This window comes from Zosterops lateralis (assembly GCF_965231275.1).
Source record: "Zosterops lateralis genome assembly, chromosome: 28".
NCBI classification, from domain to species: domain Eukaryota; kingdom Metazoa; phylum Chordata; class Aves; order Passeriformes; family Zosteropidae; genus Zosterops; species Zosterops lateralis.
In genome coordinates this window covers 3,014,603-3,042,536 of record NC_139788.1, presented here as the reverse complement: position 1 = coordinate 3,042,536, position 27,934 = coordinate 3,014,603, and the positions used below count along the sequence as shown (strand labels likewise).

At 47.4% G+C, this 27,934-nt stretch overlaps 1 protein-coding gene across 3 annotated transcripts; it reads left to right on the top strand.

Moving 5' to 3' along the window:
* The first annotated feature begins 640 nt into the window (after positions 1 to 640).
* Positions 641 to 27,847, top strand: THRAP3 (thyroid hormone receptor associated protein 3). Of its 3 annotated transcripts, none has more exons than XM_083879510.1 (13): positions 641 to 711; positions 5,695 to 5,753; positions 9,854 to 9,936; positions 13,474 to 13,635; positions 16,604 to 17,509; positions 18,888 to 19,628; positions 20,178 to 20,350; positions 20,787 to 20,898; positions 21,134 to 21,218; positions 23,515 to 23,699; positions 24,295 to 24,487; positions 25,113 to 25,262; positions 25,901 to 27,847. In XM_083879510.1, the coding sequence occupies exons 4-13, from the start codon at positions 13,499 to 13,501 to the stop codon at positions 25,931 to 25,933; spliced, it is 2,715 nt and encodes a 904-aa protein (XP_083735636.1). In that variant the 5' UTR covers positions 641 to 711; positions 5,695 to 5,753; positions 9,854 to 9,936; positions 13,474 to 13,498; the 3' UTR covers positions 25,934 to 27,847. The 3 variants fall into 3 exon arrangements, with proteins under 3 accessions (XP_083735636.1, XP_083735635.1, XP_083735637.1); XM_083879509.1 differs by having other exon boundaries at positions 25,532 to 27,845; XM_083879511.1 differs by lacking the exon at positions 25,901 to 27,847 and adding an exon at positions 25,433 to 25,547.
* Positions 27,848 to 27,934: the final 87 nt, after the last annotated feature.

Sequence of the window (27,934 nt, the reverse complement as noted above, 5' to 3'; positions counted from 1 at the left end):
TGGGCTGGGCAGGGCTGGGTTAAGCAGGGCAGGGCAGGGCAGGGCAGGGCAGGGCAGGGCTGGGCAGGGCAGGGCTGAGCAGGGCAAGGCAGAGCTGGGCGCTCTCCCGGCCCCCACAGCAGCGGGGCAGGTCCGCCCCCATGACCGGGCTGGCCCCCGGAGCCCCCAGCGCTGCCCACTCCCTCAGCTCCGTACGGCGACAGGGAGAAACCTCCTTCCAGCGGCCCCACCCGCAGCAGGGCCCTGTCCCTTCCCTCCCAGGCCCTCAGGAGCCGCACGTGGGACACACCGGGAGCCCGGGGCCTGCACCATTAGGGCTTGACGGGACAGGCCCCGTAAGGCCATTTCGGCGAGTGGCGCGCCTTGCCCCGGCCGCCCGCACGGCGGGGAAGGGCGGGCCGCGCCCGGCTGGGGGGACGCGCCCCGTCACCGCCCCCGCCGCCATTTCCCGCCCGCGGCCCCGCTCCCCGCCGGAAGGACTGCGTGCACTGCCGCGCCACGGGCGGAGGCGGAAGTGACGGATGGCATGCGCGGCGCCCGCTGGGAGCTGTAGTGCGGTGGAGCGGCCGGGTTGGGTGCGAGCAGCGCGGACCGGACTACGGCTCCCGGCGGCCCCCGCGGGCGGGCAGAGCGCGCGCGCGGACCGGAAGTGCGTGAGGCGGAGGCGGAGGGGGGCGCCTGGTGCGGAGGGGCCGCGGCGAAGCGGCGCCGGTGAGTGCCGGGGGCGGTGGGGGGTCCGCGGGGTCCCTGCTGCGCCCCGCCCGCCGCCACCGGCAGCTTCCCTTACCCCTCCCTCCTTCCCGGGCCCTCTGCAGCCGCTTCGCCCCGGCTCTGCCCACTCCCCCCCTCTCGCCCCTCCTGGGCCTCACCGCGCCGCTGCTCCCGCCCTTTCCCGGTGTCCTGGCCCCGCGTGGCCCCGGGCGAGGCTCGTTCGCGGCTCTCGGGGCCGCTGTGGCCCGGCCCCAGCGGCGCCTCGTGGTGGGCCCGGGCCCGGCCAGGCCTTGGCGCCTCCTCGCGGGCCCCGGGGCCGGTTGGGCCTGCCCGGCCCTTTCCCGGAGCCGCTCGTGTTCCGCCGTGATCCTCGCTGACTATTCCTCTGTCCCATTCCCGAGATCCCCGTCCTCCCGCGCCTCTGCGCCGCGCCCCTTGGCTTTCCCCCGCCGTGCCGGTCTGTCCCGGCGGTCCCATCCCGGTGTCCGGGGCTCCGCGTGCTGCTGCGGCTCGGGAGGCGCTGGCGGGGCCCGGCAGCTCCAGGGGGCCGCAGCCACTACCCCGCGTCCCAAACCCGGCGGGTGTGCGGCTCCCGCAGCGTCCCGCACCGGTGCTCAGCCCCGCCCGTTCCCCGGTGCGGCGGGAAGGATCGGTGCTTTCTCATTGCCTGCTTTGCTTCGACGCGAAGTTTGGCTGAACTTCAGGCCATGTGGCAGAAGAGGCGTTGCGGTGGCTCAGATACACGTGTGGAGCCTGAGTCTCCATTTTCCCGTGTACTGAAAAAGGTTTTTTTTCTGCTAGTTCGTGTTGTTTTGGGGAAATGAACGTGTTTGAGGTTTCTACAAATGTGTTTCGAAGTCTGCCCGAGGTGATTGTCACTGTGTTTCCTCCTGGATGGGTTTCTGTGTGTTTGTGTGAAAAGTGACTTGGTGACTCTGGAATAACAGAATTCAGTGCTCCATGGAATCACAGAATCATGAGACAATTTGGGTGGGAATGGACAGTAAGGCAGAACCCATTCCACTCCTGCCATGTGCAGGGACACCTTCCACTGTCCCAGCTTGGACACTTCCAGGGATGGGGCAGCCACAGCTGCTCTGGGTAACCTGTGCCAGGGCCTCACCACCCTCACAGGGAGGAATTTCTCCCTGATCTTCCATCTAAACCCACTTTCAGTGTGAAGCCATTCCCTGTGCCCTGCCTTGGGAGGAGCAGATGAACTCGTGTGTGTGGTGTGTGTGCAACAGCAACTCCTCAGGACCTGTCAGGGCTGGGGGACTCCCCGATTTTGATGTGTACAGTGATGTGCCACGTGCTGTGCCACAACAACAGGTTTGTTGCTTGAAATGAACAATTTAAAACCATTTGGAAGATGGTCTGGGTTTTCGTGTGGTGGAAGAGAAGAGCCTTTATTGCTGCAGGGTCACATCAGCCAATGGATGTTCTCAGGCTGCTTTTCCTGAGAGCACAATTAAATCATCCAGTTACTCCTGAGAATTCCCTCTCACAGGGATCGAGGGCAGATGCTGATGGTGTGTGACATTTTGGGTGGGCTTTACTGTGCCCTTAGTGGGTGCCAGGCTGGGAGAGCTGCTCCCAGGGATTGGGTGTCACAGCCTTGGCTCCACTCACTCAAAAGGTGTTTCAAAGCTTTGTCTCTCAGGTTTCCCTCAAAGGGAGCCAGCTGTAGGCACAGGAAAGCAAGTGCTGAGACACAGGAGTGCCTTCTCCTGCAGTCTTTCATGGTTGTCCTGCTCTGGAATTTCACAGGTGCCCAGTGTGGAGTGAGGAAATGGCTGGCTTTGTGACCTGTTATGAGTTGCACAATCTCACAGCAGATGAAAGGACAAAACAAGATAGTTACTGGAGAGAGCTTTGCAAATGTACATTTTTGTATCATAGGATCCTCTGGAGGGTCTAGGGCCTTGTGATTTTTGTCTAACATTTCTTTGGGTGCCGCTACACATTTTTGAATTGCATCCTTTCTTCTAGGAATTATTGTCATTACTTCAGCAGGGACAGGGAGGGCAAGTAAGAACTTGATTTGAGCAGGTTCCTCCAATGTCCTTAGACAACTGAAGGCTGGGAATGCTGCTCCTGAGGCAGTGCTCCAGTGGATGGGCCTTGGTGTCTGTTCCACATGAGTGTGATTTGGAAATGCTACAGTCTGGTCACAGGGGGTTGCAGAGTTCTGGGGTCTGAACCCTTCCCCCTGAGCTGGGGGTCCTGTCTGTGGGATGAGGGAGGTGCAGGGCAGCCGAGGCCTTGCTGCCCCTTATCTCATTTTCACATTCTTTTTGTCCAGAGATACAAAAAGGAAACCTTTTACCTGTCAGGTTATTGCAAAGGGTGGTCAGGCTTTGGAAGGGAGGGGCTGCCCAGGGAGGTTTGGAGTCCCCATCCCTGGAAATGTTCAAGGAACACCTGGATGTGACACTCAGTGCTCTGGGCTGGGTGACAAGGTGGAGATCTCTCACAGCCTAAACTTGATGATGGTGGAGGTCTTTTGCAGTGTAAATAAATCTGTAAAGAGATGACCTGGCCCTGGGAAGGAGGTGCCTTTCCAAGGGGCTGTAAGGAAAGTGCTCTGTGCTCTGAGTGCAGCCCCGTGTCTGCCCGGGCTGTGCTGGCAGCAGCAGGTGTGAGCAGTGATGGATCCCTGCCCCTGTTCTTTGTCTGCAGGAGTCCTGCTGAGTTATACACTGGTGACTTCCTGCTGCTTTACATCCATCTTAATTCCCTGCCTGTCTGTGAGTTGTGTGTCTCTGGAAAACAGTTCTGCTGTCTGGGAAGAGGCTTCCCTGGACACCAGGGTTTTGGACCAGCCATATGCTTCACTTCTAGTTCTTTTTCATGGAAGTAAGGCTTTGTCATGTGTATTGTAAATAAAATGGGTATTCTGCTGATGGGCTTATGATAATATAATAATATAAGCAGACAATATATGTCTGCTGCTTTCTCCAGCTCATTTGAGTCAGGAATGTGTAAAGTATTAAAGAAAATGGTCATTTGGGTCAGGCCAGGCATGTGGGCTCACAGTGAGGTGTTTGAGGCTGCAGGAAGACTGAACACTTTCTGACATGGGTGTTGCTATTAGAAAACAAAAATGTTACAGTTATAAAACACCAGCATATAAAGTAAGTGACAATCCATGCACATCAGCAGATCTAAATTTGGTTTACCTGCTCCCACTTTCTCTGCTATCAAAGGAATGTTGCTTTGGGAGGCCTAGGGAGTGCTGAGCTGGACTGGATAAGCCTGAGGATGCTTTTTGTTATAAGGCCGTGATGTTTCCTAGTTGTATCCCTGAAGAAATAGAGTGGTTTTGCCAGAAGTTTGAGTATTTTTCAACTCACTTGGCTTTGTCTTTGTAAAACGACAGTTTGTCTTGTTGGAACTCGTTAATTGTTTGAGCAGCCACAGAACCCTTGAACTTTTTCTCCATTTCTGGAAAAGTTTACAGTATCCTGAGTTGTTTCTAATGGCTGCATGTGCCAGGGCAGGGACGTGGGGTTTGGGTCGTGTGCTTTCCTCAGGATTACAACGGTACAGAGAGTTCTTTGGTGAGGCAAGAATTTCAGGATATTAGCCACTTCATTCAGGCCACGGGCATGGGAAGAGAGAGGAATGGTGGTGGTGGTTGCAGAAGCTGTTCTGGCTCCCTGGGGAGCTTGTGCCAGGTGATGGTGCCAGGATGTGACAGCTACTGGTGGCAGTGGGGCTGTGCCTGTGCCCCTTGAGCTGCCCCTGTTCCTGCACACTGTGATACCCGTGCTGGACAGGCCTGGGAGCAAGGCTTAAACTGCTCTGTGCGATTCTGTAGTGGGCCCTAAGATGAGGAAGTTGTTAAATTTGGCCCCAGCAGCTCATCAGGTCTTTGTTCCTGCTGGTGCCAGGGCAGATGGGTGCCTGGGAAGGAGCCGGTGCCATTTTGTTTCCGGATGACAGGCTGGGTGTGTGGGTCTGGAGTAAAGGAAACATCCTTCCCCTCCTCACAGAAAATGTGTTAGGAGAGCCTGAGCCTTGGGGGAGTCACTGCTGGGAGCTTGGAGAAGTGAAGAGTTCTGCTTAATTTAGCTTTATCATGTCAGAGCTATGAATAGTGAAATCACGGGATCACATTTCATGCCAGCTGGGAATGGTGTTTGCGCTGCCTCACTCCATGGTAACCGGAAGCTGCCGGGCCATAAAAAAAAAAAAGTGAAGCTAATGGCACACAGAGGTGGCACCGAGCTTCAGTGGGGGTTATTTCCCACCCAAGGAGGGGTTTTCTGTCTGTGCCCTTGTTCCTTGTTCACGAGCGAACACAGCCTGTGCCTCTCTGGTGTCTGAGAGTGAGGCCTGTGCACAGCCCTGCCCACGGCTCCACTGATCCCAGAGCGAGTGCCCTGCTCACAATTTCACCTCCACATTCGTCACCCGGCCATTTTTAGCCTGCCATGATTTACAGGGCAGGGTGGGTGTGCAAACCCCAAAGAGCCCCCACTGGCACCGCAGGGTGTGCAGGGCTGGCTCGGCCAGGAACTGCTCCTGCTGCTCCCTGGGGTCACTCCTGCCTTTGGCTGAGTGAAGGCAGCAGAGGAAAGCAGGGCAAGGAGCCCTCCAGGAGTCTCTGGGAGCACTAAAGGTGATGGGGGACTGTGGGGTGTCAGGCTGAATTCAGCCCTCCAGGAACTGAGGCTCAGCATTAATGATGTTAACTGTGCCTTAACAGGGGCTGGACATTTGATACCAGGTGGCATCATGTACATCGTAATTTACACCTGAAATAATTACAGTAGTTGTTCCTGTGGGGCTGTGGGTGAGATGGTTTCCCAAGTTAAGACCTCTGTATGCACTGTCTGATTAGATGAGGTTAATTTGGTGGCCTTTTTTTTTACTGGGAAACGGTGCTGGGATAAATGGCTGAAATCAGAATCCTTTTCTGAGGATTTGCCAGTGTCTGGTTTGGTTTAATTTTGATTTTTCCCCTTTTTTACTTAGGTCAATCACTTCTAAAGAAGCAGTGTTTAGAACCAGATTTGATGGGACACTTGTGTAAGGTACGTGAACACAGCATGGAAAATTGTTCAAATAAGCTTATTCCATATGTACAGGATTCCTGTGGACAGGCATTTCCCTCTGTTTTGAAGTCTGGCAGAGAGTAGAGATGGCCTGATCTGGTGCCTCATCCTTATAATAATGCCACAATTAAAAAAAAAAAAAATAAATAACTTTAAATGTTATACCAGGTCATAGAAAACCTTTTTCTTGTTTTCCCCTGAGATAGTAGGATTCCAGTTAAGGTAGAGATAAATGAAGTGCTGTCTTGAGAATATGTGAGTAGTTTTGCTTTTTTTCAGCTTATAAATGGAATTTGCTGGAGTGTTTGCATTTTTATAGGTTAAGTGTGTGGAGAGTTGTAATCCCTCAGGAGATTCTGTTTTGGCTGTCACTGTACTGTATGTTGCAGAAGAAATTCCAAAGAGCCCCCAATCAAACAGTTTTTCTGTTACTTGCTGTTTATTTGGAAGCAGAACTTCCACATTTTTCAAGTGTGCTGGAGCCTGCTGGGCACCTGAGAGGATGGAAATGTCCTCGAGGCTGCAGTTCATCCTCCCTTTGCTGAGAACTTAACTTACACACAAGTTTGAATTCTTTAACTGATTTGTGAATAGTTTTCTTAAGGAAAATAAATTGGACCATTTCTTGCTACTTTTGGGGGTTCCAAAACTCCAGGCGTGGATTCCCAGCCCCCCAGGGATTCCCAGTCCCCCAGTGTTGTCAGAGCATCAGTTTGTATCCAAAGCTGGTCCCAACAGTAGGGCTGTGCTGTGAGAAAGCCACCAATTTGGGGAAAGACCTGATCTTTCTGCTTTTCCCAAGCTGTGTAAATTTGGAAGGAAAAAGCTGATAAAATAGGTTTTTCCTTTTTTTTCCTTTTTTTTTTTTTTTTTTTTTTTCTTTTTTTTTAATTATGAGTGTTTTCTTTTGTGTTTAACCGAAGAACTTCCAGCCACCCAACTTCTGTAACAAAAACACCCAGATTTCTAATCAGCTTTTTCTTGGATTGTTTCCTTGAGCTCCCTGTCACTAAACTGTCTGAATAACAACATCTGAATAACAACATATGACTTTTTAAGCTCAGACATTTGTAAAAATAGTGTCTCTCAAGTAGCCAGTTTCAGAAAAGTCACTGACTGGGGTTTGTAGCTGGTGAAATTATTTGGAAAAAGATTGTTCAGCACTACAATCTGCAGAATCAGTCCTTTCCAGAAGAACCTGTAAATACTCTTCCAGCCATTCCATAGAACCTGCTTCTAATTACCTGAACCCAGGGCTGGAGCTCAGGGTTAAACTTCTTTAGGGATTACTTTAATGGTGTGAAACCCCAAATGTCCTTGAAGGAAAATCTTTATTTTGAAAGCACGTAGACTGGAGAGAAATTGAAACTGCTGCTGACAAATTCGTGTTTCTCTTGCTGTGGCAAAATAATTTTGGATGTTTTCCCCCCAAGTGTGTTTAGCACATGTTAGAGTAGAACATTGTTTTGTGGTTTGGTTTTTGGTCATTTTTTTTAGCACTGTTGTCTGGGACATTTTTTGCTAAGGTCGGTAGGTGTAGTTGTTGCTTTAGTTAATGTGTGTCATAAATCTTCTGAAAACACACTGGCATTAGATCTGGGAAGAGAAATCATTCTGCTTTTTGTTCCCCCAATGAAATTTGATTAGAATTAACATTTTAATTTGCTCCTTCCTGGCTGGCTGTAGGAACTGTGCAGGTGGCTCTTCCCTTCCCCTCATGTATTCCATTGATATCAAGAACATACTGAAGGTTTGTTCTTGCACCAAAAATCAGCTTGAAAAGGAAGAATCCAGTAGAAAGTGAGAAGAGTTGGGTTCTGAGCTAACAAAGATGAGTCTGCTCTCTGCACTTGCTGCTGCACTTCAGGGATGTGGAGAGAGCTGCAACTCTTTATAAGCTTATTTTTGCAGTGATTGTTGCTTCATTATACACAGCATACTTTGTAAGGTGTTTTGTGGGATTATTCCTTTTTTTCAGAGTGAACTAATCTTGTTTGGGTTTTGGGGTTTGGGATTAGGAATTGTAGAGCTGGCAGAAGGAGAATTAATTTTTTTTTTTTCTTCCCTGATAATGAAGGGTGGTGAGCAAATGAAGGAGCAGTTCAGCTGTTCCTCCCGAGCTGAATGTCTGTGCTGGTGACACCAAATGGATGCCAAGAGGCTCGGGCAGAAATGTGCTCTCTAATGAGGTGCCACCTCATTTGCTTTGGGCCTCACTGCAAAACAAACCACCACAGCTTCACTCAAATGCTGGCCAGTAAAAATCGAATTTTTCTTTTCCTACGGCACTTGTAGAGAGCTTTGCACAAATGCTTTTACAGAACATTTCATATTTATGAGCTGAGTGTTTGCAAACGCCGCGCGATAAACGGAAACCACCGTGAGGAATTTCACCACGCTGTGCTTGTGTCTGAGGCATGTACACAAGCCGTGTCACTTGTCTCCAGGTGTTTTGGGGTTTATGATATGAACACAAACAGCTGCCTTGGCAGGGAGGTGTGTGCTGCATTTCCCTCTCCAAGCTGCCCCAGTGCGGTGCTGCATGTGCAGGATCCTCACTGACACCTGGGGATGGAGTGGGCTCAGCTGCAGCTTGTGCCAGCTGGCTGCTCTGGGCAGGGCTGTTCTGCAGCAGCTGGGGAAGGGCTGAAATCCCAACGTGTGCTGCCTGAAAGACCTCAAACAAAGGACTGGAAAAAGTCACTGATACAGTTGGCCAGTTGGAAACAGGGAATAAATTCCTGGAAAAAAAGCTTTTTGACAACCAGCAATGTTTTTCATTTGACCCATGACTTGGCACATGGAAATGTTCTTTACAGTGTTCTGGAATAAGAGACTCCTGGACTATGATTTCCACTTCAGCAGAGTGTTGAGCACGTTTCCCAGTTTTATTTTGCTATCTGGAAGAAAGGTTTGCTGCTCTTGCCTGTTGTGCATTGTCTTTTTTCTGTAGTAGTGCTTTAAACACAAGAATAGTATTTTTCTCCAGAAGAGAATCCAGATTCCGCTCTGGATGACACCTCTGTGTGTGGGATTGTACCAAAACTTGGTGGTAACAATGGTGTTTGGGAAATAGGCAAATAAACTCCAAAACCCAAGTGTTCTGTCAGAAAGCAAGAAATAATGGGTATGGTGAGCTCTTCCTGCCACTATGAAAGGCTGAGAGTCAAAGGTGTTTGTAAGATATAAGTTGAGATTTCTTTTTATGGACATTTAGACTAATGAACAAGACAACAGTAAAAATAAGAAAATGAGGTCTGTAGCACGTTGTTCTTTGTGGCTTTTTCCCAAAATTGGTAAGCAGGATTTAAAAATCACTAAACTTTGCATCACCACCTTCCCTCTTGGCTGAGAACAGAACTTCATCACCAATTCAGAGAAAGGTTTCAGGGCTACTTGAAAACTCTGCTTTTTCAATGAAATAAGGAGAAGAAATTAATAGCTTTAAACAAGTCTATTTTATGGCTGAACACAGAGTAAGTGACATTCTTGCTATTAGATCAGAGGTTTAATAACATGGAGTAATTTCTGAGGTTGTGTTTACTGTTGTTTTCTCTTCTAAAACCTCCACCCCTCCAGCAGTGCATGGAAGGATTCTGAAATGTAACTGTAGACCTGTCAGAAAAGCTCCCAGTGGACTTGGATGACGGCGATATGCTGATGGATGAATTGTCAGGAAAAGAATTGTTTCTGTTGGCTTGTGGATTCCTTTAACAATATGGGAAAATCCTTAGTCCTGAGCCCAGTAAGACCATTCAAATGGGCTGAGAGAAATGACTCCAGCACGGCTGTACAGGTGCACTGACAGATGTGTGTCACAGCAGGTGGGATGGGGCAGGGGAGGTGGAGCAAGGAAGGAAGAAGACTTAAAATTTTGGAAGCATGAGCGATCATTTTTAAACCTACATTTTCCATGAAAGTCCATTAAAAAAATTCCTGGTCAGCTGTGGTGTGTGTGCTCTCTGAAACACTGGGGATCTGATGAACCTTTTGGGTGCAGCAGGATCTTAGGGCAGCCAGTTCACTTCTGTGGCAGCACAGCAGTGCATGTACAAAGGTGTATTTTCTTCTCATTTCAGGTTTTCTTCCTGATTTCATAATTGACAAAGCTGAGACGGTGAAATCTGACAGAAGGGTGCAAGGTGTGAGCCTGCTCAAGCAGGTAGGCACGGCAAATAAAATATTCACAAGAGGTAAAACTGCCTGTCTTGGGATTTGTAATAGACCTTCTTATATTCCTTCTCTTCTGGGCATGCTGCAGGTTAGACTGATGGTAAAATTCTGCTTTCATTGATAATGTTGCTGTGCAAAAGATACGGAGCAGGTTTAGAAGAAAAAAATCAGCCTGGTGTCTTGGAATGTTTGGGCTTTTCTTCCCAAGTAACTGCGAAATATAAGGGTAAAGTAGAACAATTTAGTGAAAAAATCCTGGATGTCCTGGAAGAAGTGGTACCTCTTTTTGGTTTTTTTTTTTTTTTTTTTTTTTTTTAATGCTATATTGACTAATCTTTGGGTTTACGCCCTGGTGATATTTGGAAGAAGAGGAGTGCTTCCCCCACATACCATCACTGGCCACATTATTAAATGTCACACTGATCTAAGTGTTAAATCCCATATTGTGCCGTGTGCCCTCCTCCAGCTTTTGTTCTTTGCTTGAGCATTGCAGTCGTTTCAGTCAGTGGCCTTAAAAGTTTTCCTTAACTATTGTGAACACTTAAATTCCAAAGCTGTGGAAGCTCTTGGAAGTGCATAGCTGTGAGAGATTCTCAATGGTGACCTTTTTTCATTGCTGCAGAATGAAGCAGAGTTGCGCTTTTCTTTTGGGTTCTGTCAGGAGGTAAAACATTAACTTTCCTGCCACTGTTTCATGACATTAGTTTGCCTTCTGGGCAAAGTCCATCGTGGTGCTTTAGTGGAAGCATTTGCTCCTCTATTGTTCCCATCAATGGTCTGCTGGATTGCCCTGAGGATTTGGGAATGGAGAAAGGAAAGTTTGCTCTATAGTGTGGTTTTATGGCAGGTAAAGAAGCTGCCAGGTGTCTGTTTCCCGGGGAGGGGGTGATGCTTTACCAGAACTTCTAAACTCAGCACACAGATCACATCCAAAAACAGCAGATGTTTTTGTATGGGAGACTATAGTCCTTGGCAGGATCTGCTGGACAGCTTAGGACAGGGTCTGCAGAAGAAACAAACCAAAAAACAAAAGTTGAAAATCCCTGGCAGTGCTTCCAGCCGGACATGCCCTCCAGATGTGTGCAGTCACGCTTGCTGCTGGGAGAGGAGACATGGATCAGGCAGCAGCATCAGCCTTGTCCCTTCCCAGGTGCAGGAGGAGCTGCAGGAAGGATGTGGGTCTCTGGGAGGGCAGATTAAGGATGAGTCCCCATAGCACTGAGCAAATGCTTCTGCTTGCAGTCCCTGCTCAAGGGCCAGACACAGCATCTCCAGGAGCCGTGTGCTCTGTGGGCAGGGGAAAAATAGGAATGGCAGGGGAAAAATGGGAATGAGAGGTCAGCAGCCACTGCTGTTCTCAGAGTTTGCTTCACTTAGAGTCACCTCTTTATTTAAAAAATATAAAGTCCTTTTTATAAGAACAAATGCTTTCAGAGCAGGGTATATTGCTGAACATATTTTATCTGAGTCAGTCATTCTTAAAACTAAATGTGTATCACAGTAAGTTTACAACTGCAGTTAACTCAAGGGAGCTGACGTGACTCCAGTGTGCAGTTTGTTTAACCTTTTGAGTGCTGATAGAGCACAGCAACTCTGTTTCTATCCTAGTAGCAGTTACTTCATGGGTTAGGAATGAATCAACTTTAAAGTGTTGGCAGAGATAAAGAATCCAAGATGTGAGTGTTTGGCACACGTTGCACACACCAGAGTGATTTGGCTAGGAAGTGCTGGAGATCAAAGTGAAAGGCAAAAACTATTAAACAGATCAAAGAGGTATTTTTAAAATCTATTTTGGGGTCTTCTTGGGATTTCCTGAGAGTTGGTGCCACATCTTCTGTATCTTGCAGAAGTTCCTGTTACCATTTCTTTCTTCTCCTCTTCCATGTTTTGGTTTCCAGTGCTCAGCGTTGGATTGTTGTGGGCAACAGAGTAGGAAGTGTTGCAGGGAGTGGTTCAACAGACATATTCAGTGAATTAAAAGGAAATACTTAAAATTTATCCTTTCACACATTCTTTCCCTGAAAAACGACCAAGCACAAGAACAAACTCTGGTTCTCAGTGGCAGTATCTCTTTTGATTTTCATCCCTGGGGCAGCAGGGAATAAAACATCTGTTGTTTCCTAATAGAGGAGGAACATCAATTCTGTTATTTCTTCTGCAAGCTTTCTGTTATGGAATATATTCAAATACTTCAGTTGAATTGATCTAACATTTTTAGTATAGTTAAAGGGAAGAACAGGAGCATGTAATGTGATTTTTTAAAAATAAAAGCCAACTTCCCATTTCTAGAAAGTCTCAGCTCTGGCAATGAACCACCACCCCCTCTCCCAGCAGCTGCTCCTTTGCTGGGCATTGTGTTTTTCCTGGAAGTGCCCTGCTAGAAGTTGAAGCCTTTGGTAACCATATATGTAATTTTGGAGAGCCACTGGAAGTGAAGGCATTGCAAGTCAGTCCTCTGGAATTTCCTTAAAATGGATATAACAGCAGCAGCAGCCACACTTGATCAGTTGTGTTTGTGTACCTGAATGTCTCTATTTTTAATCAGTGGGTAAAAAAAATATTAACTTTGTACTAATATAGTTCCTTTTTATTTCTGGCTCTTTTTCATTAGTCATTTCAGGTGGGAAGTTTGTTGATAACTTTTCAAATATGTAATTAATGCAAATTTTGCTCATTGGTAAAGGAGAACAGATTAGGGAGGGTGTAACTGAAAGATTTGTGTGGTCAGACTATTCCCTGAATCATCTTCTAAGGGGCTTTCTAACCTTTACCTGGATACATGCCTGAAAATAGCCCAGGTAATTCATAATTATGGCTATTTTGAGTCATTTAGTGCTACAGTGTAATCTCTTCTGTCTCTGAATATTTGGAAGGACATCTGATTTATTTTGGCTGCAACAGAACTCCTGGCTGGTGACTGATCACAGCAACTGCAGGAACTGCCCAAGCAGAGAGAACAGGATTGAACCTGAGCAAAGCTGTGCAAATAGGGTCACATTCTTCTGTCTTGGAGTATCATCAGCTCTTTTTGATTGCCTCTGAAAGTTTAGATAAAAGTTTACGGGGTGGGTTTTTTGATGGGAAGCCTTTTTATTTCTTCCCTGTCCTTTAAAGCAGTGGCAGCTGGCTGCACAGACAGGGATGTGGCTGCAAGTACATGGAATTTTCACTTCCACGGGCCAGTTTGCCTCTAGAGGTGTCCTTTCCTCAGCCAGCAGCATGGCTCTGCCACTTCCCAGGTTTGCATTAACTTGGTGCTTTCAGCTGTCACACTCTCATTTGTGATTACTCTGGGTTTAGAGCCTTTTATTCTTTTTGTAGTTTTCCTCTTTAGACTGAAATAAACCTTCTATTCTGAGCCCAGCACCGTTCATCTGTTCCTAGCAGGCACTTCAAACATTCCTATTTCCAGCCTTATCAAGCTCCACGTCCCTGGAGTCTGTCAGCCTGCCAGGTGCTGCCTGCCCTCTCCAACCAGCCCACATGCTTCATTTCTCAAATATTTCTATTTCCCTGTTTCCCTCAGGTGCACTGACAGGTGCTTTGCAAGGATGTCTAAAACAAACAAATCCAAGTCTGGGTCCCGTTCCTCCCGCTCGAGGTCTGGATCGAGGTCCCGCTCCCGTTCCTTCTCCAAGTCCCGCTCCCGGTCCCGCTCCATCTCACGGTCAAGGAAGCGCAGACTGAGGTGAGTGTGTGCAGCCAAAGGGTGGAACTGGGCTTTTCTTCCCCTGCAGGTGGTTTGTCACTTAGCTCCTTTCCAGGGAAAGGCTTTGATTAGATCCCAGGACAGATAACGTCCCCTGTCTCGGGCTGTTTCCTGCCAATCTGTGCTGTTTGGGTGTTTTCAATCACTTCGGAGAATAAATTGTGAATAAATAAATAAATAAATTACGAGAGTATGATATTTTTCAGCACAGTCAAGATATTTGTTTTGAGACTTCAGCTTTTTTAAGAAGGCTTTGATATATTGGATCCCAGACTTGAGGGGTCTTTGCAGATGTCATGTGCTTTTCTCCTCTTGAGAAGTGAATTCAAGCAAGTCTTAATATCAGTTTTAGACACTGCTGTGAAAGGTGGGGACAGTTTTTGATATTCTCTTGCCCCTCCCCTTGGCATGCAGGAGCCAGGTAACAGGAAAAATCCTCTTGGAGGGATAAATAAAGTGAATAAAAGATAATTTTCCTGCAGTTAATTTTAAGAAATGCTCAGTGTATGTAATAGTTGTTCCTGTCTCCCTGAATTGCTTCTGAGCAGGCCAGTTACAGGCTTGTGTTTTCCCTGCATGTCAGTTTTTTCCTTTTCTCTCTTGGCTAAGCATTCTGCATCTGGCAAAGCCATTGCAGTTGGATGGGGTGTAATGGTGTTCTCCTGCCTTTTCACTCATATGAATGACACGTATTCTGAATACCACTGGGCTGGGAACACATGCAAGTGTTACCAGTTAGAGATTTTAAAAATACAGAAGCTCTAATGAATGTACAGTTAGAGAAAGAAGGACATGACAAAACTAAATCAGAGGCGGAGACTTGAGTCCAACCGAGCCCTTTGCAGGAGGAAACTGGAATGCTGGAAGATCCATGCTCATTTGGGAATGTCTCCTAGCTGTGAAGGAACTTTGGCAGTTGAGAAAAAGGCACCCTGTGCTGACATGATTGTTTCCTCTATGCTGCTGCTGAAGCTACTTTTGCTTTATAAATAACTCCTATTTAAAAAAAAAAAAAGAGTCTGAATGGAGGGGATCAGCCCAGCCCAGCCACCCCGCCTGGCCTTGGGATGTGCTCTAAGGTAGGTCTGGTGGGATCTCAGCATAAAAGGCTGTTGCTGTGTCCTTCAGGATGCACCACAAATTGTTTTATTCTTCTTTTGGTAGGTTTGCTGTTTCTTCTAAGTTGCAGTGCTGTGTTGGAGTCTGCCTAATATCTTCTGCTTTCTTTATGACTTTGTTTCTCACTTCTTGTAAATGCTGAGGATTTAGCCCTGGAGCAGTGCAGTGCCAGCAGTTTCGAGGGCTGGCAGAGCTGGGGGAATTATCACTTTTGGTGTTTCTTTTCCTGCATAACTTGTACTGTATTTTTCTAAAGAGATTTTTGGTAAATAGTCTCTGCAACTTTTGGAGTGAAATCTTCCTGCTGCAGCTTCTCTAAAGCACTAGAACAGATTTTGGAAGTGTCATACGACAGGTCCTTGCTGATAATTGATCACAGATGCAGCAGTTGTCTGAAAATTGAGTGTCTGTGTTCCTCATGCCTTGGACTAGAGCTTGTTAAAACTGGTCCCTGCCTCCTGCCTCTCTGCTTTTCCTTCTGATTGCTGTTGTTTGAATGAAGAGGTGTCTCAGATAAGTTTTTTGGTTGTTTGAAGGATTGAAAAATCTGTTAAAATGGTCATTAAGCTGTTTGTTAGCAATGATTGGAGTATGAATAAGAGTTTCCTGCTAAACTGTGACCTGTTTGGTAGGAGGAAGAAATTAAAACAGGCTGCACATGTGTGCTAACTGTGTAGGAATTCCAGCAGCAGGTTGTTCTCTCTTGGTTCTGGGGGTTTGGAATGTGAGAGGTGAGGAGCAGCACTGAGATCTGTGTGAGGAAGTTCATGTCCACTGGAGTACGACCAATGTGTGTGTCACAGCCAGAGCCTGGAATGCAAGGAAGGGCTGTAGAAACTCTTCCAATGAATGTTATTTGCTAAAGTTCCATTCGGAAAAAATCTCTTTTCTATTTCAACTTCTGAGTTTGGCCAGTCCTTCCTGCAGCTCTGGCATCTGAGCCACAGTGGGACCTTTAAACAGTTACACAACCGCAGCAGTTTAATGGGGGAGGCTGTCGGGACAATTAGCCTCTGGAATCTGCGGTTTTTCCAGAGGTTTGTGCGTTTTTCCAGGGTTTGTGCGTTCCAGGATTTGGATTTTGTGGATGCGGGTGGCGGCGTCCACAGCGGCACCTGGTGGTGCCCGGTGGAGGTGTCCCAGGGCTGTCCCTGCCCGGGAACTCCTTGGGATGGAGCCGTGGGATGGAGCCATGGGATGGAGCCGTGGGATGGAGCTGTGGGATGCACCTTTGGGAGCTTGAACCCATAGGGCAGCGTGCCCTTCGCCCCACTGCTGCCCTGCTGCTCTTGGGGTGTAGCCATTTATTGAACTTGCCTGACAAAGAAGTGGAGTTTCATCTGGATTATCAGAATTTTAAAGTGCACCTGAAGGTGGGATAAGAGAGGGAGATTTGGGGTGTGTTCCAATAACAGTAGTGTGATTTGCATTAAAAATACTTCTTCGTGGGTGAGGTATAACCGTGACCTTGAGCTGTTAAGGGCTGCATGCCTGAGATCTGTCACTTTTTCTGAAGCTGGATAGCAGCCATTTTCATCCCAGCGAAACAGAGAGCAATGTGTGCCTATCCTGGTCTCTGCAGTAATCCCAAAATCAAATATTTGACAATATCACAGGTAAAAGTTATTTCCACTGCAACCTATTCATGGCAAAGTGTAATACATCAATCAGGTAAGGGTAAACCAAAGAAGTTTCTTTTAAAAGCTTAGAAATGAGTTTTTCAAAGTATTTTTTAAATAAAAAGTTGTGGCAGAAGAATAAACTCTAAAAATAAATTATAAAAAGAAACTATAACATAAAATATTTGTATAATTTTTTTTTTAATCAGTTCTAGGTCTCGTTCAAGATCCTATTCTCCATCTCACAACAGAGAAAGGAACCACCCAAGGGTCTATCAGAACCGAGATTTCAGAGGCCACAACAGAGGATACCGGAGACCGTATTATTTCCGTGGGCGAAACCGAGGGTTTTATCCCTGGGGCCAGTACAACCGAGGAGGATATGGGAATTACAGATCCAACTGGCAAAACTACCGCCAGGCCTACAGCCCTCGCAGGGGGAGGTCGCGCTCCCGCTCGCCCAAGAGAAGGTCTCCTTCCCCACGGTCCAGAAGTCATTCCAGGAATTCTGATAAATCATCCTCCGACCGCTCAAGGAGGTCTTCCTCTTCCCGCTCGTCCTCGAATCATAGTCGAGTCGAGTCTTCCAAGCGTAAATCTGGAAAGGAGAAGAAATCATCCTCCAAGGATGCCCGGGCGTCCCAGGCTGCGGGAGATAACCAAGGAGAGGAGTCTAAGGAGCAGCAGTTTTCAGGAGCCGGGGCTCAAGACGCCAAGGCATCCGAGGGATCAAAAGCATGGCAAGATGTGGGCAGCTATGGCACGGGCTCCACGTCCAGAGGGTCTGTGTCGGAGCTGAGCCCCCGGGAGCGCAGCCCTGCCCTCAAGAGCCCTCTGCAGTCGGTGGTGGTGCGGCGGCGCTCGCCCCGGCCCAGCCCCGTGCAGAAGTCGAGCCCGCCGCGCTCCAGCCCGTCCCCGATGGGCTCTGCCGCCCAGAGCGGCTCCACCTCCTTCCAGGGGGGCTCCCACCAGAGCCCCTTCGAGCACGGCTCGGCAGGAATGAGCCCCACCAGAAAGAGCCCGGTGTGCAAAAGCCCCACACCCGTCAGTTCGCTGTATGGTGCCGCTCCGAAGGAGGAGGGCACAGCTCCCGGGGGAGGAGCCTTCTCCAAGAGGCAAGTGATGTGTTTTGTGGTGCTGGGTTGTTTTTTTGGGGTTGCTTTGTTGGAGCTCCCTGTGAGCAGGGCAAGGGGCTGGGGCAGGCTTCAGCTGGGAAGCTGTGCCAGCAAACTGCCAGCTCTAAGCTTGGTCCTTTCTGAATTATGGAAAAAAACACAGCCCAGAGTTGTAGGAAGTTGGAATTGGTTTTTCAGCTTGGATAGTTCTAAAGATTGTATATATTGCCTGCAAAAGTGTTCATAGCCCATGAACACTTGAAGTGAAGATTGCCCAAGGAGGTTTCTTGGCAGCTGGATGCTCACATTTCCTGGTGATGTATGTGTTGGTTATAGACAATTTTAGTGTTGCCTTCTGGAATTGTTAGGTACTGTAAATTAGAAGAAATTAATTAAATCCTACAGCATATCCTGCTGCAAGCAGCCTGAGGCAGATGCAGCTGCAGTGCTTGTGCCTCTGTGTGTGGGTAGGATGAGAAACTAAAGCAGCAAATACATCTCTAAAATGAAGACAGCCTTCCATGCAGAAGGCATCTGCTTCCATCATTCTCTTGATTAGTCCACTGCAGATTATGCCCAAAGGTGACATTTTCTTTTAAAAGATACAGCACCGTTCACAAGAGCTTTCAAGTCTTTATTGTTTTTAAAAATGGTTTGATCTGATTCTATATTAAGGATGTCTGAAATTTAAAAAGGGAATAAACTCCTGTGACTATTTATTTGGGCTTTCCAAAGCACTGAGCTGGTGTCCGTGGGCTTTCCTGCTGTCCCACAGAGCCAGGGTTTTGATTTGTGAATGCTTTAAAACTGTTCAGATGCTATAAACCAGCTGAATTGTTTTCACCAGAAGTGTTTTATCTCTCCCAGCAGCATATTCTCCTCTGTTAACCTGTTTGCTTTTATTTGTGTTTACAGTCTGTCATGAAATATTTAGCTTACCTATGAAACTTGCATCCCAAATTTGAAGTAGCTTTTGAGGCTTTTATTTCCAGTGTGTTGTTTAAAGCAGAACAGCCCAATTTGAAAGGTTTGATGTGTTGTTCTCCTGAACCAGGTTTGTAAGTAAATAAACGGAGTGGGTAAGATGTTCCTCTTTTCCTTCCAATGCATCTGTGGGTCAGCTGGGTTTGATTTGTCCTTGAGCCTCATTCCGTCAGTTCTGCATATCCATCTCCTTGTACATTTGCTGAATTTAGTGAGAACAAAAGTCTGAGTTCAGGCTGAGTAATCTGCTTGACATTTTAATTATTTTAGGGCCTAGAGGCAGTTTTCAGTACATGCATAGCTTGGTGTTCTCTGAAGTTTGACTCTTTGAACTGAAGAATTGACCTCCTTGAGCTCTAATAACAAACCTCCTGTAATGTCTGTTTGTGATCAGGTACCTGGAAGAGCAGAAGACTGAGAATGGGAAAGACAAAGACCAGAAAGTAACAAATGCTGAGAAAGAAAAAAGTAAAGAAAAAGGGAATTTCTCTGAGTTGGGATCAACAGATGGAAAGGCAAAATCTGACTCGTACGGATCGAAAGCTGACTCGGAGAAGGGATACCGTGGCAGCCAGTCACCCAAGCGCTACAAGTTCAGGGATGACTTTGACAAGCTCAAGGTCCCGGAGTTCCACAAGGAAGGTCATTATGGGAAAGATGAAACAGATGAGCAGGACAAGAAAGACAAGGCAAAAAGCCGGAAAGATTCGGAGTTTGATGATGAGCCCAAATTTATGTCTAAAGTCGTAGCGACTTCAAGTAAAAGTCAAGAAGAGGATAGGTCAGGAAAATGGGAAGGTGTGGTGTTCCTGCCACCTGGGAAAGAGAAGCAAAGGAAATCTGATGAAATGGAGGAGGAAAGCTATTCTGAAAGATCCAAAAAAGAAGAGAGACAAGGATCCAAGAGATCTGAACCTGGTCACAGAGGTTTTGTACCTGAAAAGAATTTTAGAGTGACCACTTACAAGTCAAGCCAGGAAAAAAGCTCTTCCCCTCCACCAAGGAAAGCTTCTGAGGTGAAAGAGAAATCAGGCACCAAAGTAGAGGGGCTAACTCCTGGCAAATCCTCCTTTTCCATTACTCGTGAGGCCCAGGTCAATATTCGAATGGATTCCTTCGATGAGGATCTTGCACGGTAAGGACCTGCCAGCTTTTGAGCAGTCTCAGTAGTGATGTTTTTTCCTGTTTCTCTTCCTGAGATCCCCATGTGCTTGCCAAGTGTGAGGAAGGCTAAGCAACATTGCATCACAATTTGTGGTTTTGGGAGCTACAGATTAACTTTTTCCTGACCTTTGCTATGACTTGATGCAAGATTAGTTTAGGACACACCAGGCTCTGGGAAGAGCCCCAGATGGAGTCAGGTACTCAGTGGCTCCTGGCTGAGGAAAGCTGAGTTGTGCAGGGGAACTACTGTGCTGCTTGAATCCATTTGATTCTCTGCCATGTGTTTTACTACTCCTATTCTCCATACAGCATTAGAATAGTGACCTGAATTATCTCAGTAAGCTGGAGCAGCGTGTTTAGGGATGTTTAAAAGAGCTCCTTGCTCATACTTTTGAGTATTCGTGGGTACCTCCCTACTAACAACATAAACCATCCCTGATCTCCCAGCTCCTGCAGAATTAAACCTTAAATTGCTCCCTTTTACCTCATTCTTCTGTCTCATGAGCTCTTTTTTTTCCAGTCCCAGTGGCATATTGGCTCAGGAGCGCAAGCTCTGCCGGGATCTCGTGCACAGCAACAAGAAGGAGCAGGAATTCCGCTCCATTTTCCATCACATCCAGTCGGCTCAGTCCCAGCGAAGCCCTTCTGAACTGTTTGCCCAGCACATAGTGACTATAGTCCATCATGTAAGAGGTGGGTCAGGAGTCTGTGTGTCCTCAGGGAAGGTTCACTCCTCCCTTGGCCAAATAAGTGGGGTTTCTGCAGTCAAAATGCCTGGAGTTGTTTTCCAGCAGATATTCCAGAGATGAGAGCAGCAGTGTGATCACAGTCATCTTTATTTACATAAATACTCTTTTGCACAGGCAGAAGGTGTTCTTGTTTTTACCTGAGAAATATTCAGGGTCTGGGACTTAGAATTTTGAGTTCTGATGAACTTGTGACTTGCTCGAAGAAATGAAACTGAAACACCAAAAATTGAAACTGCAGTTTGTCAGCAGCGTTAGAGCTCATTCCCACAGTGCTTCACTGACCTGCACCTGGGTTTTAACAAGCTGTGGGATGGGTGGGCTTTGTCTTTTTACAAAACTGGCACTAATACTTTGATATTGTTTGTTTGTCCCCCTGACAGAGCATCACTTTGGGTCTTCAGCAATGACACTGAATGAACGCTTTACCAAATATCTAAAGAAAGGAATGGAACAAGATGCAGCTAAAAACAAAAAGAGCCCTGAAATCCACAGGTTGGTGCCATTAGACATTGTCTTAACATTGCAGAAGTATTCCAGATTTCATTTCTTAAACTCTGGAATAATTCAAGTATATAACTACCTTCAGCCAAAAAAAGGGAAAAAATATGGGGAGTTTTAAATACCTTTGGAAATACTGGTGTGCTTTAAAGAACATTTGATCTAAAATCTTCAGGTTCTTCTTATGAGCAAGATTATATCTGTGTATTTTTGGGTTTTTTTGCTTTAGGAGGATAGATATATCTCCAAGTACTTTTAGAAAACATGGATTCTCTCAAGAGGAATCGAAAAGCTCCAGAGATCCTGGCTTCAAGGTGAACTGTTACTCTGATTAGTTTAATTCAACAAAATGAGTGCATTGGGCATGAACTTAACAGTGATGTTTTTGTTTAAATTACTCTCTACTTAAGTTTGTGTTTTTCTTTTAAGGATGGGCATAATTCTAAAAATGAACTACAAAGGGTTAATTTTTATTAAAAATGTATCAACAACCTTTGTGAAGTGGTTAGACTATGGTAAATGACCCCAAAGTCAATTGAGGTGAGCTTGAGAAAAAAGAGAGGATTTTTGGAACAAGTGCCCATGATGAGAGAAGAGACTTTTTGTGATATTTTTCTGCTTGTAAGTATGATTAACTCCATTGTTACGTGCAATTTTGCCAACCATGTTTTCAAAGACATGCATGTCAAAAAGAGGAAAGTAAAACTAAATGCTGAGCTAAAGCAGATACACTATTAAGCAGATGATAAATTTTGTTCTAACAACTGACTGTGCCATTTCTGTTGATTGCTGTTACTTTAACATTCAGCACTTGTCTTAGATCCAGAGCATTTGGAATTGAGTGTTTTAGCTTTGCTGAGTAGATGAATGTTAAGCCATTGCACTCACTGTAAACAATCATAAAAAAGGCTTAACGTAAAATGTTTGAGATTTTAACCTTTGTTTATTCACCTTCATACATATTTACATTGAAGAGATTTTAACCAGTCCTGCTGAAACCTTACTTGTTTCATATTTGTTTTCGATTTTTTCCAAACACACTTGTGGCTTGACATGGACGATGGTGAGATGGATTTGATGGGCCTGAACTCTGAGCATCAGCTTGGCAGAGTGTGTTATAAACGTGGTTTCCAAACAGCTCGCCAGCCTTCCGTGAAACAGACGTGCCCTCCCAAACCCAAATAGGTGTTTGCTGTGCCACATAAGGGAGCTGCTGCCGATTTTGTCACTTATCTGTCATCCATCGTGTTGGGAGCAGTTTTATTCTCAGAGTAGAAATTAAAGCTCTTTGCCTGGGGAAAGTAGAAGAGCAAAATACCAAAACAAAATGCCTGCTCTCACTCCTGCGTTATTTGACATATTTATTTAAACAAAAAAGTGGTTAGAAACTCATGTAAGTAAAAAATTTAACAGCTAGAGAATTACTAATCCTTTTGTATTTAATTGAAGACGATTAATTTGATGTATGTTGCATATCAAGTTGTACAGTTCCCAGGATGAGTGTTGTGTAAATGCAGTAGCAATGGCTGAGGCTGGGTGTTGTTACCAACAAGGTGTAAGGCTTCCTGCAGCCCTACTGCTGCCCCATTGCCTGTTTGTCAAACCACAGCCACTGTCACTTTGGGCAGGCAGCAGAATCTCACCCAGGTGCCACAGGGCTCAAAGGAGGTGCAGGGAAAACAACTGCTCCTTTCCCAGAGAAACTCCTAATCCCTTCTTGATGTACCAATTTAAATACAGCTCAGAGCAAGCGTTACCAGGTGTCTTTTATGTTTGTTTTTAATTAGCAATGTAAATTTAGTTTTAATTTTCCATGCAGCTGGTGGGTTTTTGCTCTGTGAGACACCAGCTTGCTTTAGCAGACTTGGCAGGACTGTGGGAGACACACACACTGTGTCTGTGGGCCTTTGTGGCACCTGTCACACGGTGCCCTCCAGCCCAGGGGAAGGAGCTGTAGGTGGCATCTGCACCAAGTAAATCGTCCTGACAGACCTAGTAATGCCTCCCTGTCCATGGGATGTTGGTCTTCTCCCAGACCCTTTGGATGCTGCCTTTCACTGGCCCCCTCCTGCCCTTTGGATCACTAATCTTGGGTAGCTCCAAGCAGCAAAGAGCTTTTGCTTCTCCCAGAGTGTCACTTCTAGACCTGGGGATTAAAATCCCTCTGGCCCCTGCCCAGGTGAGACTGTCAGCAGCACCTCAGGTGCACCCATGGGCCATCAGAGAGCTCTGCCACACTGTGCTTGTGATCCATAATCAGCTGGATGGGATTCCCCAGTTGTTCACATCCTTGCTGGCTGTGGTGTACAATTAGTGTCAGCTTCCATGTCTCCCTCCCCTCTACCAGACTGTTTATTTTAATGCTGTTTAAAGAGGAGATTAAAAGTTTAAGAAGCAGTGATTTTAAGTGTAGGAAAATTGAATTCTGACGAAGGCAGACTTACTTTAATAGTGCATTATTTGACATCTTAAAGTGGAATATTCGTTAGTGCTCAGTTAAACTCCAGTTCTCCAGAAGTCTGTGCAGTCAGTAGCAAAGTAAATGGTGCTGAGCTGGAGCACTGCAGACCTTGTGTTCAACTCTGCCCTCCCTCTCCCCTGCATTTATAGGCTGAAGGGAAATATAAGGACGACCCTGTTGATCTGCGCCTTGATATTGAACGCCGTAAAAAACATAAGGAAAGAGATCTTAAACGCGATAAATCCAGGGAGTCGGTGGACTCGAGAGATTCAAGTCACTCAAGGGAAAGATCAACTGAGAAAACGGAGAAAAGTCACAAAGGCTCAAAGAAAAAGTATGTAGGAAACCCAGTAGCCATTTCCTTGTGCCTCTCGTGTCTCTGCTGCTCAGGTTGGAGACGACACCGTGTACAACAGTTGTGCACACAGTTGTGCACCTGTGACATAACTCCTCCAGTGGCCTGAGCAAAACCCTCTGCGTGTGGTCTCGCTATCATTGTATCTCTCAGAAACACTAAATAATTGTAAAAGGTAGATGGGAAAAGCTCCATATGTCGGGATGGGTGAGTCACTTTTCCTTCTTGTTCCTGTTGTGTCAGAGAGAAACGGCCATGTTAAAATGACTTGGCTTTGATATTCATTTAATCCCTTTCTATTAGCTTAATTTTGACTGAAACTCCATGGATGCATGCTACACTGAGAGCAGATGGTGTAAATGCCTTAGGAGAAGGCAACAAGTTCCTTCTGGAGAGATCTTGGGCCCTGTGTTAAAGCCTGAGCTCTTACTATAAGTTTTCCTCTTGTAGTAGGAAAAGGAGAGCGTGGCATTGATAAGAGAGTGATAATGAAGTGGTTTTGTATCAGATGGGTCACAGCTGAGTTCCTAATGCTGTTGTGTCCCACTCCCCTCCGTTCCCATCACTGGAACAGGAAACACCGACGGGTGCGTGAGAGATCCAGGTCCAGCTCTTCATCTTCGTGGTCCTCTCATTCAGTCAAGGCAGAGGAGTATCCCGAGGAGACTGAGGAGAGGGAGGAGAGCTCCACTGGCTTTGACAAGTCCCGGCTTGGGACTAAGGAATTCACTGGTCCAAATGAGAGAGGAAGAGCGAGAGGAACCTTTGTAAGTGTTCTCCTCCCTGGCTCCAGATGTTCTCCACCTGTGCCCTGGGGGTTGATTCTCAAAGTGGGGAGGAAGTGGCCCTTTTGTGTTGCTCATTTAAAGCTGCCCTGGAGGAGAAGCCCCAGGATGATGAGCTCTAGTGGAATCACTCCAGGTCTGGGGCATAAACCAGGCTGCTGGGGGTGTGCTGTGGGCAGCAAACCCCAGATGGGAGGAGCAGAACAAAGCCTGGAAGCTTCTGTGCATTAGTGATGCTGAGCATTCCAATGGACACACACTGTGCTTCCATTGGGATTTGGCCACAGCCATGTTTGCAGTCCATGTACAGAGGGGTCTTGCCTGCCTGGGGTTGCCCTGGAAGTGCCTCTACGTGATCTTCATCAGCTTTACAGGAAGTGTGATGTGCTGTGTCATCAGATGAACTAAAAACCCAAAACCACAAGCGCAGGGGGGTGTGGTGCAGCCACACTAAAGCTGTCCTCTTGCTTTAGTGTTAGGTTTTAAAGGTGTTTTGGATGGTCAGAGCAGGGGTGTTGGATATCTTGGGAGCCCTGGAAGCTGGCTGGGGTGGGAGGATACTGCCTCTGCAGCCGTTCCATTTTTCTCCTTTGTGTTGCTGTTGTAGCAATTCAGAGCTCGAGGGCGAGGATGGGGCAGAGGCAACTTTTCAGGCAACAACAACAGCAACAGCGGCGGCAACAACGACTTCCAGAAGCGCAGCAGAGAGGAGGAGTGGGACCCCGAGTACACGCCTAAGAGCAAGAAATACTACTTGGTACGTACCTGGGTGCTGAGACACCCGTGTGCTCCAGGTGTGTCGGGTCTCAGGTGCTTTAGAGGTGAAAGCACCCGCTGTCACTGACACACCAGGTAAGGCTTCGGGTGACACTTCACGGGAAAGCTGCCGGCTCGTGCCTAAAGAGAGCTTGTTCCTGCTCCCTGTAGAGTGGTTCCCATTAAGTGGATCCCCCAAGGGCGGTCGCAGAGGCGCGGTGCAGGGCGGTGCCAGCCTGTCTCACCTGCTGTCCTTGGCTTCCCGTGCAGCACGACGACCGCGAGGGCGAGGGCACGGACAAGTGGGTGAACAGGGGCCGCGGCCGTGGCGCCTTCCCCCGGGGAAGAGGCCGCTTCATGTTCCGCAAGTCCAGCACCAGCCCCAAGTGGGCTCATGACAAGTTCAGTGGGGAAGAGGGAGAAATCGAAGACGACGAGAGCGGAACGGAAAACCGGGAGGAAAAGGACGCCCTGCAGACGACGGCCGAGTAGCCGCGGGGTCCGCGCGGTTCTGGGAGCCCTGGCAGGAGGGGAGGGGTCAGGCTGGTGCTGGGGTGTCAGGGTGATCCCCCACGTGCTGAGCAGAGCCCTGGACAGCAGCTCGGAAACCATCCCGACGTTATTTAACTGCATTTCCAGAGTTCAGCCTCCCCAAGCACGGACTGGGACTGATCCATCATTTACGCTCGGATCCGCTCCTGGAGTTTCTCTTCCCAAAGACTTCCCTTCTGGACTGGATACGGTCAAGCGCTGGGTGAGACCCCAGATTTTTCCCTTCTCTGTGACCTTACGGATGGTCGGTTATTTTTTGGTAACAGGCTTTGAGGACGATGTGGTTTTAGTTTGTGCCCACCCGACCCCACCTGTTCTGACATTTTGTTTCTCTTTTATAATTTGACCCAGTGACAGTCGGGGTTCACTCGCCCGCTCAAATTTTCCTCCCCTATTGTGTATTCAATTTTCTAAATTCTGCTTATTTTAGGCCTTTACATACGTAGTAGCATCAATTCAGAGATAATTTTGGAAACTATTTTTGGTTCTTATAAATAAAAAAACAATGAAGCATGTGAGTAAACATCTAAATGTTCACTTGTTGGGACCAAACTGCTATGACTTTTTTTTTTTTTTTTTTTTTTTAACTTTTTTTTATGTAACAGTTGAGTTTAGGGCCTTTTAAAAATGATTGTTTTCCTTTTATGTTGGAAGTTAACAAAATTAGCATGGTTTAAAAGAGAAAAAAAAAATACACCCTACTTCTGGCCACTGTTTGTGTTCAGTTATTAGGCCTGGTGTGTGCTGGACCCCAAACTGCTTGTAGCATTTGTGTCTCCTCCCTGCAGCTGGTTGTGACCCGAGTGCCCTTTCCAAGGTGACACAGTTTTCTAAGGAACTTCCGAATTCTTCTTGGGGAAAAAAAATATAAATGGAGATGAGAATTTTTCAATATTTTTTATTAATCTTTTTATAAAAACCAAAAGGCAGATTCCTCCTGAGCTGGTTGAGGACGGCCCTTAGGATGCATTTCTTTTTATCTTCTACTTTAAAGATACTCTGGAGCAGTTTGTGGAGGGTTCCCGGCCAGGTTCTGAGCCTGGGCGGGGAGGCACAGCCGTGCCCCTGCTCCCCCTGTCCCTCTCCCCAGGATTGCTGTGCTGTTCCCCACACACCAGCTAGAGTTTGGTTTGTTTTGACTTGAACAGTTCCTGTTTAGCAAAGCCCCGAAGTTTGTTTATGCAAATAAAATACAATAAAATAAGTCGTAGGTGTAACTCTGCTTGGTTTGTGTCCTGAGTTGCCGGGGGGAGCCTGAAAAGGACCGAGTGCCTGGAGCAACAGAGGAGCAACTCCCTGTTGGGTTTTATGCATTAATAGATCATTCAGCCCCTGTTGTGGCAGTAATTGCCTGGGGACAGTGGTGGCACAGCCACGGGCCCTTCCCCAGCGCACTGCCAGCAGTGATTGTGTCACCCATGCCCAGGACCAGCTCCATCCTTCCCACACCTGAGCTCCTCCCAGGAGATCCCACGGGAGATCTGCCCTCCCAGTGCCCAGCAGCAGCTGCTTTTCCATCGCTGCCATCCCAAGGGAGGGTGCTTGGGGGCTGCTGGGTGTGCAGCCTTTGCAGGAGTTCAGCTTTCCTGCCTGCTCTGGGTGAGGGTGTTGGGCCAGTGCTGAGTTAACGGCTGCTGCTTCCCTTCACACTCGACCTCGATGGGTGCCCAGTGTTCCCAGCTCCTTGGCCTGGGCTCTGCAGTGGAACCTCTGTTCTGCCATCCTTCTCTGCCCCACGGCTCATTCCCAGCCCCTCTCCTGCTCCCAGTTTGGTGTTGCTGGGTCAGATGCTTTTGGCCAAAAGGAATATCCACTCTGGTCTCCTGGGCCAGGACCAGCCAAGATCTCCCTGGTGTCACCCTGACCCTTCAGGCCCTGCAGAGGGACAGCGTGGCCACACCACCCCCTGCGCTCACAGTCTGGTTTTGGCCCCTCTGTGGTTTGGGTTTCACTTCCGAGGGTGAAGGAACCGCTGTGAGAGCCGGGCGGGTGTGAGCTGTCACCGCGGGCCGGCTGCGGTCCCGGCCGGCGGGTCTGTGCTGGCCCCAGCTCCCCCCGCAGGCACAGCTCTGTCCCGCAGGGAGCCCCAGTGCCCACCCCGTGCCCTGCGGGGGCACAGAT

Excerpts from the sequence above, each read along its gene's own strand:
- THRAP3 (XM_083879509.1), top strand. The coding sequence starts at position 13,499 with ATGTCTAAAACAAACAAATCCAAGTCTGGGTCCCGTTCCTCCCGCTCG. Across the intron at positions 23,700-24,294 it reads CACAAAGGCTCAAAGAAAAA|GAAACACCGACGGGTGCGTG; the intron begins GTATGTAGGAAA and ends TCACTGGAACAG. Across the intron at positions 24,488-25,112 it reads GAAGAGCGAGAGGAACCTTT|CAATTCAGAGCTCGAGGGCG; the intron begins GTAAGTGTTCTC and ends TTGCTGTTGTAG.